Source organism: Anolis carolinensis, chromosome 1 (assembly GCF_035594765.1).
Source record: "Anolis carolinensis isolate JA03-04 chromosome 1, rAnoCar3.1.pri, whole genome shotgun sequence".
In the NCBI taxonomy this organism is placed as follows: domain Eukaryota; kingdom Metazoa; phylum Chordata; class Lepidosauria; order Squamata; family Dactyloidae; genus Anolis; species Anolis carolinensis.
Genome location: NC_085841.1, coordinates 123,131,786 through 123,144,430, shown reverse-complemented (window position 1 = coordinate 123,144,430; position 12,645 = coordinate 123,131,786). Strand labels below are relative to the sequence as shown.

The window sequence follows — 12,645 nt, the reverse complement described above, 5'->3', positions numbered from 1 at the left end:
AGCTTACTCCTATGCAATTCTGTGGATTACAGTGATTTTTATCAATACATATTTTTCTGTATTCCAGCCAAAGATGCAAACGTTTCATTTAAAAATACTAAGTAGTTGAAAAAGTGACCCTTGTGGCAAATAATATCTAACCCTTAGGTATTATATCTGTTCCTGTTCACTTTTTCACCCTTGGGGATTTTTCAGTCTGCACGTAAAGTCTCCTGTATGTATGTTTGTACCTTTTTCTCTATATACATTTATATATAATGCTGTTAGACTGCATGATATTTCAGGATTTTCAGTAGTTAAGTAGTAACTACCTGAAAATCTTATAACGAGCAAGAGATGCTTCCCTATTGAACATGTTGCCGTTGCTGACCTGAACTAACCTTGTTTTGTTACATTTTTATCAGTAGGTTATAGGTCTAGCACTAGAGAAAATAAATCTACAACGTTAACTGTGCCAGAACAGCAAAGAACAACCCATCATCGTTCGCGATCTGTTTCTCCTCACCGTGGTGACGAACAGGGCAGGACCCGTTCTCGTTTACCAAATGTGCCATTACAGAGGTAGGCTTGACAGTGTAACTACTTTCACTGTGCACCCAGATTGGGCACAATCCAGTTGCAGGCAAGCACCTTTGAGTCCTCCTGATTGTACTGAAATCTCTCCCTCCCATTGGAATGAAGTGGACCTCAGAAGTGCTAACTGAATTGGACCCATGTATGTGTTGTTCTTACTGGACAGTTTTGCACAAACTCTCTCTGTGTGATCATCACACCATAGTGGTGGCTGCTTCTGTGATGAGCCATTTGTCTGGAGTGATCTGCCATAGCAGAGAATGCCTGTACACTGTGGCATTAATGCAGTTTGACACCACTCAATGCCATGGAATCGTGGGAATTGTAGTTTTACAAGGTCAGTTTGCCTTCTCTGTCAAAAAACACCGGTGCCTCACCAAACCACTACAGCCATGATCCTATAGCATTGAGCCATGGCAGTTAAATGAGTATCAAATTGCAGTAATTCTACAGTGTAGATGCGCCCAGAAAATCCCTACTTTACTATGCTGTGTCTAAAGGATATATACAATGCTCTAATTTCCTTAGTGAATATCTCAAGAATGTGAAAGCAGAGTAAAACAGAAGATTTCCCCAGTCACACTCTTCTAAAATTGTTCTATCAAAAATAATTTCTGTCATTTCATTTTTTTTCCCCATGAATAATATCTCACCATTTCCTGTTTCCATGTTCAAAAACAATCATACTTAATCAAACACCCTTTAGCTGTTCTGGCTTTTTCATTGCCCAGCATAGTCAACAGTGTAGGGAATATGGGAGTTGTAGTTCAAGCCATTTGGAAAACATTGGATTGGGAAGTGTGCTGCTTACATGTAGAAATGGAAAAAGTGGAAGGAGAATTGCTTAAATGTTGAGGTACTTATATTAAAAAGAGAAGTAAAAGCACTTACACATATTATAAGGCAGAAAAATGGTAGCCACATGAAACAGCAAGATTGGAGATGTAAAGGGCTTAACAAACGTCCAAGGCATAAGATAAATGCTGAAAAGATTGAGGAGGTGGTAATAGAAGAGAAACCCCATCTACACTGCCATATAGCACAGTTTGAAACTGCATTATATGGTTAGTGTAGACTCATATAATGCAGTTTATCTCCATTCAATTACTTTGTATGCAATCTATACTGACCATATAATGCATTGTTAATGGGGCCTAGGGTGAAATTTGGAGTTTCACAGATTGCCCAGACAATGGATGATAAATCAGGTAATGATTTTTCCCCAAGATGTTCTGTTATCAATTTCTTTTGCATAATTTTTTTTTAAATAATGTAGGCAGCCATGACTGTGAGAAAAATAAATAGGGATGGTTTTTTCCCGTATTCTAACAACTAGAAAACCCACAACCACTATATTTAGCTGGTATTCTCTTGATGCGTATATAGCACTAGGCTTCCTCACATGTCAGGTGCCTCCAGACAAACAGTTCACTTTACTGAGACAACACCATACTGAACAATTTAAAGAAGTAACAGTTGAGTATATTCTTTTGATGCCAACTGTATTACTAAATTCTGAATTCATACTAATAATATGTAGCTACTCTAAGTGATAATTTGACTAATAGGTAATCTTGAATTCATTCCTTTCATCTTACTTTGAAATCCCTGCTTCCTTTCTCTCCATTCTTATCAGTTTTCCCCAGATTCTTCCCCTGTAAGTCATAATAATCGCTGAGATGTTATCTGTGTATCAGTCAAAAGCAAGAGACCTACACCAAGGTGTATATTTTTCAGTGTCCTGTCCCCTCTATCCCACCCCACCTGCATGCATCCATGAGGAGCTAGTATGGTGTAATGCAGAGGTTTCCAAACTTGTTAGACTACTTCTCAGGCCCCTTCTACACTGTCCTAGAACCCAGGATCTGATCCCAGATTATCTGCTTTGAACTGGATTATATGAGTCTATACTGCCAGATAATCTGGGATAAGCAGATAATCTGGTGTCAGATCATGGGTTCTAGGACAGTGTAGAAGGGGCCTTAAAGAAACTCCAACCTTGAATCTACTGGTTAGGAATTCAAGGATTCATAGTCCAATATCAGCCAATGACAAAAAGTTGGGATCTACTGTCGCAACTGATAAGGATATTGGACTTTTGGAAGAATTAAGATAAAAAACTCCAATTAGCTGTGAATCTGATTTCCTCTAGCATGATTCCCTTGTTCTCCAGCTATTCTATAGCACAGAATAGGTGAATAATATATGTAGGGATGAATACATATCTCCTGGAACAGAAATGAAATATATTCATTCTGTGGTATCCTGCAAGGGAGATTTTACTGCTTAAAACAGCAATTCAGGTTTTTTTTTTTTTGGTCATAGCAGAGATTTAGAATCAAAAGTGTCCCCTCCCCAGCTGGCTTTGGTGTGTGTTGGGAAGTGGTATTTCTCACTTATACCCATCTTCTGCTATGACGGTTTTGATTAAATCAATAAGAAAACTTGAAGCATGCTATTCAAGAAGAAAGGCATTGTGTTTATATGCTTCTATATACACTTCTAGGAGTTTAGATGAAATTCATCAAATGAGAAGATCACGTTCTCCAACTAGACACCATGATGCCTCCCGAAGCCCAATTGACCGCAGGTCCAGAGATATGGATAGTCAGTATTTGTCCGATCAAGAAAGGTATGGGCTTTTGTTATATCTTAACAATCTGAATCTACAACAAAATGTGTAATTGGAGCTGGCACTGAAAATACAATTCCACAACAGTAGTTGGAAATAATCATACCTATAACGTTGCAAACACCACTAACATCACTAGATTTGTTTATGTTTTATGCTTAGAAGTCCAATGTGGTTATGAGATGGAAGGATGCTCTCCATCAGTGTTGAAATTGAATTTTTAAAACTAGTTTGTTTTTCTCATTTTACTAAAATCAAATTTTGTACAATAGCAGAAAATGTAAATAAAACAGGCTTTTTGGAGTGTATTTAACAATACTTTTATTTTCATGACTCAGTACTTGTCAAAACAGTTTTAACCCTTGAACCATCATGACCAGAATGTTGAAACGTTTAATTCAGTTAGAATAAACATGTTCTAGATTTGAAAAGACCACATATCCTGTATGTAGGGTTAGTGCAAAAGTGTTGATCTTTACCCAGTTACACTGCCACAGTGTATTTTTCAATCAATTCTTTGATATGTTTCTCAAACCATACATGCATATTTCCTACAATAGTGCTTTAATAACATGACTGTCTATTCTGAAGAAGCTTTCACTCCGTGACACAATTTGTATTACTTCGGCTGTCATTTCAATTAGGCAAAATGCTTTCGTTTCCTTTATTCAAAATTGGATCAAATGTGGTTTTTCTCCTGAATGATTCTCCTCTGCTTTAGGTACTATTGGAAGTTTATGCTGTTATTTTAACATATGTGTGTATAAACATATCAGTACACTCATTTGTATCTGTATGCACACATACAACACATAGGTTCCAGCTTTATAGATCTATGGGATGTCATTGCTAACCCAGACTTCTTAGGTTCATAGGGCCTTTCTACATTGCCACATAATCCAAAATATCAAGGCAGATAATCCACATTATCTGTTTTGAACTGGATTATCTGAGTCTACACTGCCATATAATATAGTTCAAGACAGATAACCTGGATTTTATATAGCTGTTTTATATATAGAAGGGGCCTTAGTCTTATAGTCAAAATTGTTCCTTCCCCATTCCAACCTTTCTTCTTCCTCTGGAATTTTGCAAAAGCCAAAAGTTCTTAATATTTCCTTTTAAATTGAAGGCAGCTTTTTGTCATCCCACTCTTTCATCACAGTCAGTTGAGTGAGTAGTCAATTGAGGCAAGCAGCAATGTAAATTAGACTGGTTTTACTTTCAGCCAGGTGGATTCTGGCAGGAAAAGCAACCAGGAAATTCATTGGGAATAAAGCACTCGCGTAAGAGTATTTCAAAATGAGGAATAGAAGAAAGGATACAAATTACTGCATTATCCTTAATATGTTCAAACTGTTCCATTTCCTTTCATTTCTCCTGTTGTATACCAGTTTTACATACAAAACATTAGGGTTACTTTGTGAGGTGTGTTTACCCAATATCTTACTAACCGTTCTAGTATTTTGTATTTGTAGTATTCTACTAGATAGATGTATAAATTACAAATTTTGATAATTTTGTTCTTGTATAATATAATTATGTTTTGTCTTGTGGCTAATAACATTTCCAGATAATTTTCATACATGAATCTAGTTAAATATTGATTAACATTTAATTTAACATTTTCTCTCTGTATTGACATAGTGTTTAGTAGATTCCCCAACCACCCCTTTTTCAAATGATACATCTTCATAAAGAAAAGAAGTTGAAACTGGACGATATCCAATGGAAGCCATCAGAAAACAAAAGGAAACATGACTCAAGGTGTTCAGAAATGGTTTTTTTTTATTAGTAGAAACTCCCAAGGCATTTCAGCCTAATTGTACTTTTAAGGCTTTCTTTAGAGGACTATTTAGAAGCAAACTTTAGAACTACTGTATTAGGAACTCTCAAACTGACACTGAATTTTATCAGTAGTTCAGATTATGATGTTGATTATAGTATTGGAATAGTTCCTGCAGATTTTTTTAAATAATTATAATTCTTGCCACTCCAGACAAGCCTTGCATTAAGTGGCCCATGTAGATGGGCCCCAGAACAACAACTTTTGCAATTCATTATTCTGTTGTCAGTGCTTCGGTTTGTTTCCAAGTTTGAGCAAACAGTATTTTTGTTGCAGTTATGTATCAAAGAAGCAGATATTGTGGATGAACAACAGGATATTTACTATTCAGTTCTTTATCTACAATCCCCAACAAAAACATTTCTGGTAACACTACAAAATCTGTCTTAAAAATATTTGAATTAACTTTTAAATCTTAGGGTGGTTCTACATAGACCAAAAAAGTATCAATCTAGTATCCCAGGGCGCTTCCAGACAGCACCAAATCACACATTTTAATTAGGGGCAAAAAACAAACAAACCCCAGGACCTGCAAGCAGGTCCGCACACACAGACCTGTTGGCCCCGGGATGTCTGACTCTGTAGTCCACGCTTCCTGCTTTGTTCCGAGGTTTTGCAGCCCCCAAAATAGCCACTGCAGGACATCCGGCAAAACCAACCAATCAGGAGCAGACATTTGAAACTCGGAAAGAAACCAAGATTAAAAATTCTATGCTTTCTGAGTTCATGGAAAGACAGGCATTGGAAGGTACAGATTTCCGGTTCAGAACCAGGATATTCCTGCACCTGGAAATCTGCCGTTTATAGCTATTGCTTCTATGTTTACAGGGCATCTGGCCACCCGGGGATAAAGGTACGTGCCCCTAGATTCTGGATTTCACCCACTTGGCAGCTCAATTGGGACTCCCTCAACTGCCTTGGAGGTAGCAGGGAATCCGCACTATAGCTTGGCGCCACTGGGCAGGGACCCTAAATTTCATCATTGCTCTGCCTATGTCACAGCTGGGGACAGCTGCAACTCCCACACCTACTTTATCATTTATGTTCTCGCTAACACTTAGGTGGATGGAAAGGAGAAAAGGTAGTCGGGGTGTTGCAACTGTTGCCAATTGCAATACAGGGAGAAGGAACAGGAGGGAACTGCCATGTTGTGCCCCTGGGCTGCCTGAATAAGAGCTTACAGTCAAGACAGCTGCCACCAGTTCTGGGTAGGAATCAGCTCAGCTGTCTTGACACCCCTCACTTGGGGGAGAACCTGGATCTTGGCTCAGGATTTGGGGTTTTCTTTGAGCTAGCATAACTCAGAGGTGGGCCACATTGAGGTTGCCTTCTTCTGTGTTAACTGGATCAGCCCTGTTTGGTGGTTAGCAGCCGCAGGGCTGTTGTAAGGTCACACTGACTTAATTGATCAGTGTAGATGCACTGCTAAGACTCATAGCTTTTCACTTCCTTGCAAGTTTTGCACATGTAGAAAAGAAATCTCTACTTGTCTTGACAGCCCCATGATAGTTTTAAAGCATTTGTATATATTTTCAACAGCTTATTTGGAGTTGAGTACAATCTGTACATCATCTTATATGTTTTCTGTTAATTATTACACAAGGTACATTGTATACCTTTCATCCATATTTTTCCCAAACATCCATTTGACCATTATGCCCAAAATTAGGCCCACTTTGTCATGTGACCTTTTACAGGTTGATGCTCTGTCTTCAGTTTAAAAAGTTTTGTATGCTTTTTAAATTGCATGATCATCATCTTAACACAATTTTGAATATGTACCATCTTCAGTAGCTAGATCTCTCTTATTTTGATTAAATCTCTCTTTAAGTTGCAAATTTGAAAACCGGTTAAAATCTTTACCTTCCTTAAAAAGCATCTCTCCTGATCTGAGTTCCCAGCTGTCATTTTTAAAGTACAAAATATCTCCACAAATGAAATATTTCCAGTTTTAACCCATTCTATCCTTACAAAAGCGTCTTGTGGAAAGTATCTAATGTCATCTTGGGGAAAACCCTCTACCCATATTCATTCCAGAGTCTTCATTTTAAAAAGAGAGTGTACATTAATTGTATTATGCCAAAGATAAACATACTTCTCAGATCTGAGGTCATGACCTCCACATTCCTTTAGCTTCTGAGATGAGTATTCATATACCCAGTTTTACTCTTTTACTAAATATTTTGATGGTTCTTAGTTCATAAAATTCAGAATTAACCCCCAGAGGAAAGCCTTAAATGTCGACAAATGTCAGAATACACTGAGCTTTTCTACTGATAAGACAATCAATCTTTGAGCACTTTGAAATGTGTCTGTTGTATCTTCTGTAGGCACCTTCATGAAGAACCAACAAGATTTACTCTAGTAGTCTTGGAAATTTATCTTTATAATGTTTGTCATTCATGACACATAGTTGCATATACAATTTCAAGGATGTGAACAAAACTCATTTTTATGCAGAATGCATTGATTTGTATGAGAAAATATTGATTTGAAAAGATTGGGGTTTTGTGCAGAAAACACATACAAGCGTTTTATTCTGTACAAGGAGTCTATGCAAATGTGTACAAGTTGTGCAAATGCAGATGCCTGCACAGAAAAACAGGTTTAGTTTTCCTCTGTGAATTTCCTTTTAAACAAATGATTTTTTCCCAGGAATCAACACATTTTCTAGAAAATAGAAGCAGGTGTGTAGTGCATAAATGATTTCCCCCCAGTTAAGTTCTGAGATTTGAATAGTGCTTGAAAACTGAACAGAAACCCTGGGAATATAATTGCTGAAATTACTTTTTTGTCACATTGGAATGAAATAAATGAAGATTAAGTGACTAACAATGATGCTTTGGGAGTTGGAGCATAATCCTACCACTGCTCAGTTATGAGTGTCGTGTTATTATATTCCTTTCCCCTTAGAAGTACTTTTCTTGGCTTGACTTTAAAACCACTTGAAGTGCATAGGATTTAATCAGCCTAACGAAAGGGTTGCAACATTGAGACTGGCTAAATCAGTCAACGGTTTTATTGATATTTAAAAGAAGTTTTTCAATATGTCTTAGCCCTATCAAGGTAACTATTTCAGTTCGAGCATTCTGGTTCATTTATTTTTTTCATTTGCATATCACGGCATAATTCATGCCATTTAATGCTTCATCTTTATATCTGTTTCATTCATCGTCCATCCTGTCTGTGCAGTGAGCTTCTTATGCTGCCCAGGGCAAAACGAGGAAGAAGCGCAGAGTGCCTACATACCGCCAGGTAAATACAGGCATTTGGTAACCAAAATTGCTTATGAATGGTTCTGGTGTATGTGCTTGTTTGTTTTTCTTTTCTTTTATAAGCCATTTGTCTCCCTATGTAGTTCTGCATAAGCAGCATTGCAGGTGAACATCTATGCTTATTTTAAATGCTTACATATCACCATTTGTGAATAGGAGTAAAGTGAGGAGTTTAATGTGGAGCAGTTGAACAGACTGAAATCAAACCATTTGAACAAGGTTGCAGAAGGCCTACAGATGTATGGCAGAATCTTCATTTTATGTTTTGGTTATTAATTTCTGTTCCTTTTTCTAAAAACAAATGTGTTTTAAAATTCAGTTTTATTCTGTGTTCTGTATACTCTAATACTTTGGCATGCTAAATTAAATTCCCCCTTCTATTGAGAATCTTTGTGGTCATGGAAACCCTACAGCATAAATAAACTTCTGAACATCAAGTGGAAGTCCTTATTTTAGCAGAAGAGGGAAAAACATAATTTTTTTATCAATTAAAGAACAAAACTTTAAACTTTGGGTTTTTTACAACAACAAAAACAACAACATCATTTGAAAATGGCCTGAATTCCCACCAAGTTATCCCAAACCCACAACGTTTAAAAGTAAATGTTGAGTCATTTACCTGGAGAAAGATAGGAAATGAATAAAATAAGCAGACGATAGATAGATAGATTTTATACTCATCCATTAACAATATTCCAGTTCTTTTCAGTACCTTAGTAAAATGATTCTGAGCCTCGTTGCTCATCATAGTAATACATTACAAGTAAACTCATTCCACATAATGTTTTCCATTAAAACATTCATACTAGTCATCTTACTAAATGGCTCTTTGGATCTTTGTTAAAGTATAAATCACAGTTTTGCAGACAGATGAACAGGAAGTCATTACCCCTTGGTACAAGTCAAGCTACAGAATGCTCAAGATTGGCCGAGTTATTTTGGCATCTGAGACAGAAATTTTCATTAGTCAGGGAATGCTCCTCAAAGAACTATGTAGTTGTTCCCATCTCCATTTGTTTAGTGCAACTTTAATTGTTTCTTAAAATCAGAACATTACTGGAATAATCCTTAATATCCTTTAGCAATAATACAAAAATGATATATTATAACTGTAACATTTCATTAAGCAAAATTTCATTTTTGTTTGCATGTTTTTGTTTCTTGCATGGACCTTTTTTATCCCCTCCCTTTTCTTTTCTGATCTACTCAAGAAGTTCCATAAGGCATTATAAAACACTGCCGCCCAAGATGCCTTTATTAGAGAATGGCACTTACTGGAATATTTATAGGTAAGGAACCTGTTGATGACAGACCAAATGGCAAATACAAACACATATTTGAGGGGTAGGGGTCAACATTCCAGATACATCAAATAATGGGGATGATAATCTTTAAAGAAATAACATTCAGGCTTTATTATCATTTCTTACCATATAAAATTCAGTCAAGGAAAACACCATAAAGGCAACTTGATTTCACTCATGATGAAACTATCCTTGTAACATTATGTCTTATATAAGACAAACATTTATTTCAGAAATAAAAGCCTGAAGCTGCAGTTCTAAACATTGCAGTCCTAAAGTGTTGAATATACTGGATTTTCTTCTGAATAAATATACTCGGGGTTGTAGCCTTATGTCCCAAATCCCAGCAATTTCCAGCAATTTTATGTTAACATCATAATCTATTTTTGTTTCTTTCTTTTTGTGTGTGTGTGATTTATATATTGTGTGAAGCTTATATTCATTTCTTTTTCACAAATTCTTTTGGTCTGTGAAGCTCAACTCTGCCTGCATGTGTTAAGGCCAAATCTGTGCTTAGTCGGGATGTTTCACTTCTGCGTAATTGCCTTAATTCACGAATACCAAGATTTACAGATGGGCTATTGTTTAGGTAAAGTTTCAATTGAAGTATCATTTCCTAGGTTTATTGGTTTGGTATCACATGTGTCCCTCATTGTAAAGTACAGGCATACCTCTCTTTAAGGCGCTTCACTGTAGAGAGCTTTGCTCATACAGAACTGCATTCCATGCTGTATAATATAATATACAGTATAACACTATACAATATTGTATAGTATTGCTCGCTGAAATCCTCTATGGCAGTTATGAATGCATAACCTTTAGCTATATACTCATGATTATTATGTATTCACAATCTTTACATAGCCCCTGAATTAGAGGTTACGTAAGGATTGGGAAAGTTCTCCAATCCATATTTACTGGAAAACAAGAGTTGTGATTAGTAGGAATCTGTTCCCCTAGCAACTGGGAAGCATCTGGGGGACAATCTTCCACCCCAAATAAGAGATCTCTACTTTTAAAGGGGATTGCAGCAGGGACCTTTTTCTGCCCATTGCAGTGGAGATTGCTCACCCATGAGAGTGGAAATGATAACCAGGCACTTATTGAGACTGTCATTTGCAATATTCACTTAACAGCAATTGTCTGGAATCGGACCTGTTGTATTAGTGGGGTATGCCTGTAGTTTTTTATTCTCCTATCATTTTATGTTGTAGTACACCTGAAAAGAAATGAAGTTTTAAATATGATATTGTGTTAAAGTCTCCTTCCCATTTGTTCATGTATTGATACTACCCAGTATCGCTTCTCACTGCTGAGGTGCAATCTTGCCTATAAAAGCCAACCAAATGGATTTCATGGGCTCTAGATTGCAGCTTTAGGGCACATCTACACAGACTAGGTAATGTGGAATGAAAGTGGCGGAGGATCAAACATACACCTGATCTTAAATACATCAGAGAGTTTAGCTCTGACATGGTTGCAGGATCCATAATATCTATGATTTCAAGGCTGTGGAGGATTCGCTTTTTCCCCTAGAACCCCTGCCTTAATGTGAATGTGTGGGTTACCAGAGTGCTCATCCCTTAATCAGTTTCACCACGTGATGTACTTTACACCTATGTGCACTGATGCACATTATGAGCCCTATTTTGGAGTTTACTGTGATTTTGTTTATGCTGGTTGAAGACCTTCATGCATCATGCCACATTTATTAAAACACTGTATTTCTGATACCTTCAATCCAAGTTATGTGGTCAGTGTAGATGTGCCCTTAGGCATCCTCTTTCTTCAAAGCGACCAAATTCAAGCATTTGCTTTTAAGTTTTGTTGTTGTTGTTATTATTTTACAAATCTTGGAGTTTTTCATCTGGCCAGTTCATTATATCTTTATTAAACCATTGTGACTTGACATCTTATGTAAAAAAGAACATTACCTTATGATTTTATATCTAACATTGTATTCCTTTCTTTGTTTTCTTTTTGCTTTTCTCCTCTTCCTCCTCCTCTTCCTCCTCTTCCTCCCATTGGATGCAATGCACTGGCACTAGTGAACTGCAGCCCTCGCTTGACAGGGCTAGGAGTGCTAGTACCAACTGCTTGAGGCCTGATACTAGTTTGCATTCACCAGAACAAGAAAGGTATAAAATAAAGAATTGTCCATTATTTGTCATCTGTACTGGTGGTCTGTATCAGTTTGTTATTTTTTTCCATGTCAATCTTATATTCATGTGCACATGTATTATTCATATCAGCTTTGATATTTGTAATTTTTTTACACTATCGTCATAAATGTCATGCCAGTTATAGGTTGATGTTGCTTACTACAGCTTTGGCTTCTTCAGCTTTCCCAAGCCTGCCCTCTAGTTCTCCTGTTTCAATTCTTGTTCTTTCTGTCACTCGCTTTTAAACGTCAAGCTAATGCCATTGTTTGCAAAAGTCCTCAGTATGCTGATAATAACATTTCAGTGTTAATTGAGATAGTTTTACTGAACAACACTTGTTATTGTTTCACCATCTAACAAAGTGGGCTATATCCCATGAAATCTTACTTCACAATCAATTTGTTCATCTGTAAAGTGTCACAAGAATATTTTTTCACTTGATTTTCTCTGTCTAAAAGCAAGAGTTATTCGTATTCAACACAAATAATCTTTCACTTTGAGTTTCTAGCTATTCAGCAAATATATATTTGAGAAGTGTGATCTTGCTGGTCAAGAGAGAGGCCTCTTTCCACCAAAAATGGACATAATCCTTGTGTCCTTGAAAGGGACCTTGGGTGTTTTTTTTTCCTAATGTTTCACAACTATTTAAAAATATGGCTTACTTTGACTTATCTGAATACAGTTTTTCCCAGCAGGTTATCTAAATAACAATTTGGAGTTATTATAAATGTTGTAATTACAATCTTTTAGTAAGTTTATGGTTAGATAAACCATGCCAACATCGTAGAGAAAAAGAAAAAGGGTTTTAGGGAGCAGAGAGAGGAATACATTGTTCCCCCGCTACTTCACGGTT

General features: G+C 36.7%; 1 protein-coding gene across 50 annotated transcripts in view; it reads left to right on the top strand.

Moving 5' to 3' along the window:
- Positions 1–12,645, top strand: part of rims1 (regulating synaptic membrane exocytosis 1) — a 333,818-nt gene that overhangs the window by 222,528 nt on the left and 98,645 nt on the right. For 31 of the 50 annotated variants that reach the window (XM_062981722.1, XM_062981731.1, XM_062981747.1 and 28 more), the window contains 4 exons: positions 405–561; positions 3,080–3,205; positions 8,244–8,306; positions 11,679–11,768. In XM_062981722.1, the coding sequence (XP_062837792.1) occupies positions 405–561; positions 3,080–3,205; positions 8,244–8,306; positions 11,679–11,768 (436 nt within the window). Of the gene's footprint in view, positions 1–404; positions 562–3,079; positions 3,206–8,243; positions 8,307–9,537; positions 9,616–10,105; positions 10,220–11,678; positions 11,769–12,645 lie in introns of all 50 variants that reach the window. The other 19 variants (XM_062981717.1, XM_062981729.1, XM_062981932.1 and 16 more) reach the window with 4 other exon arrangements.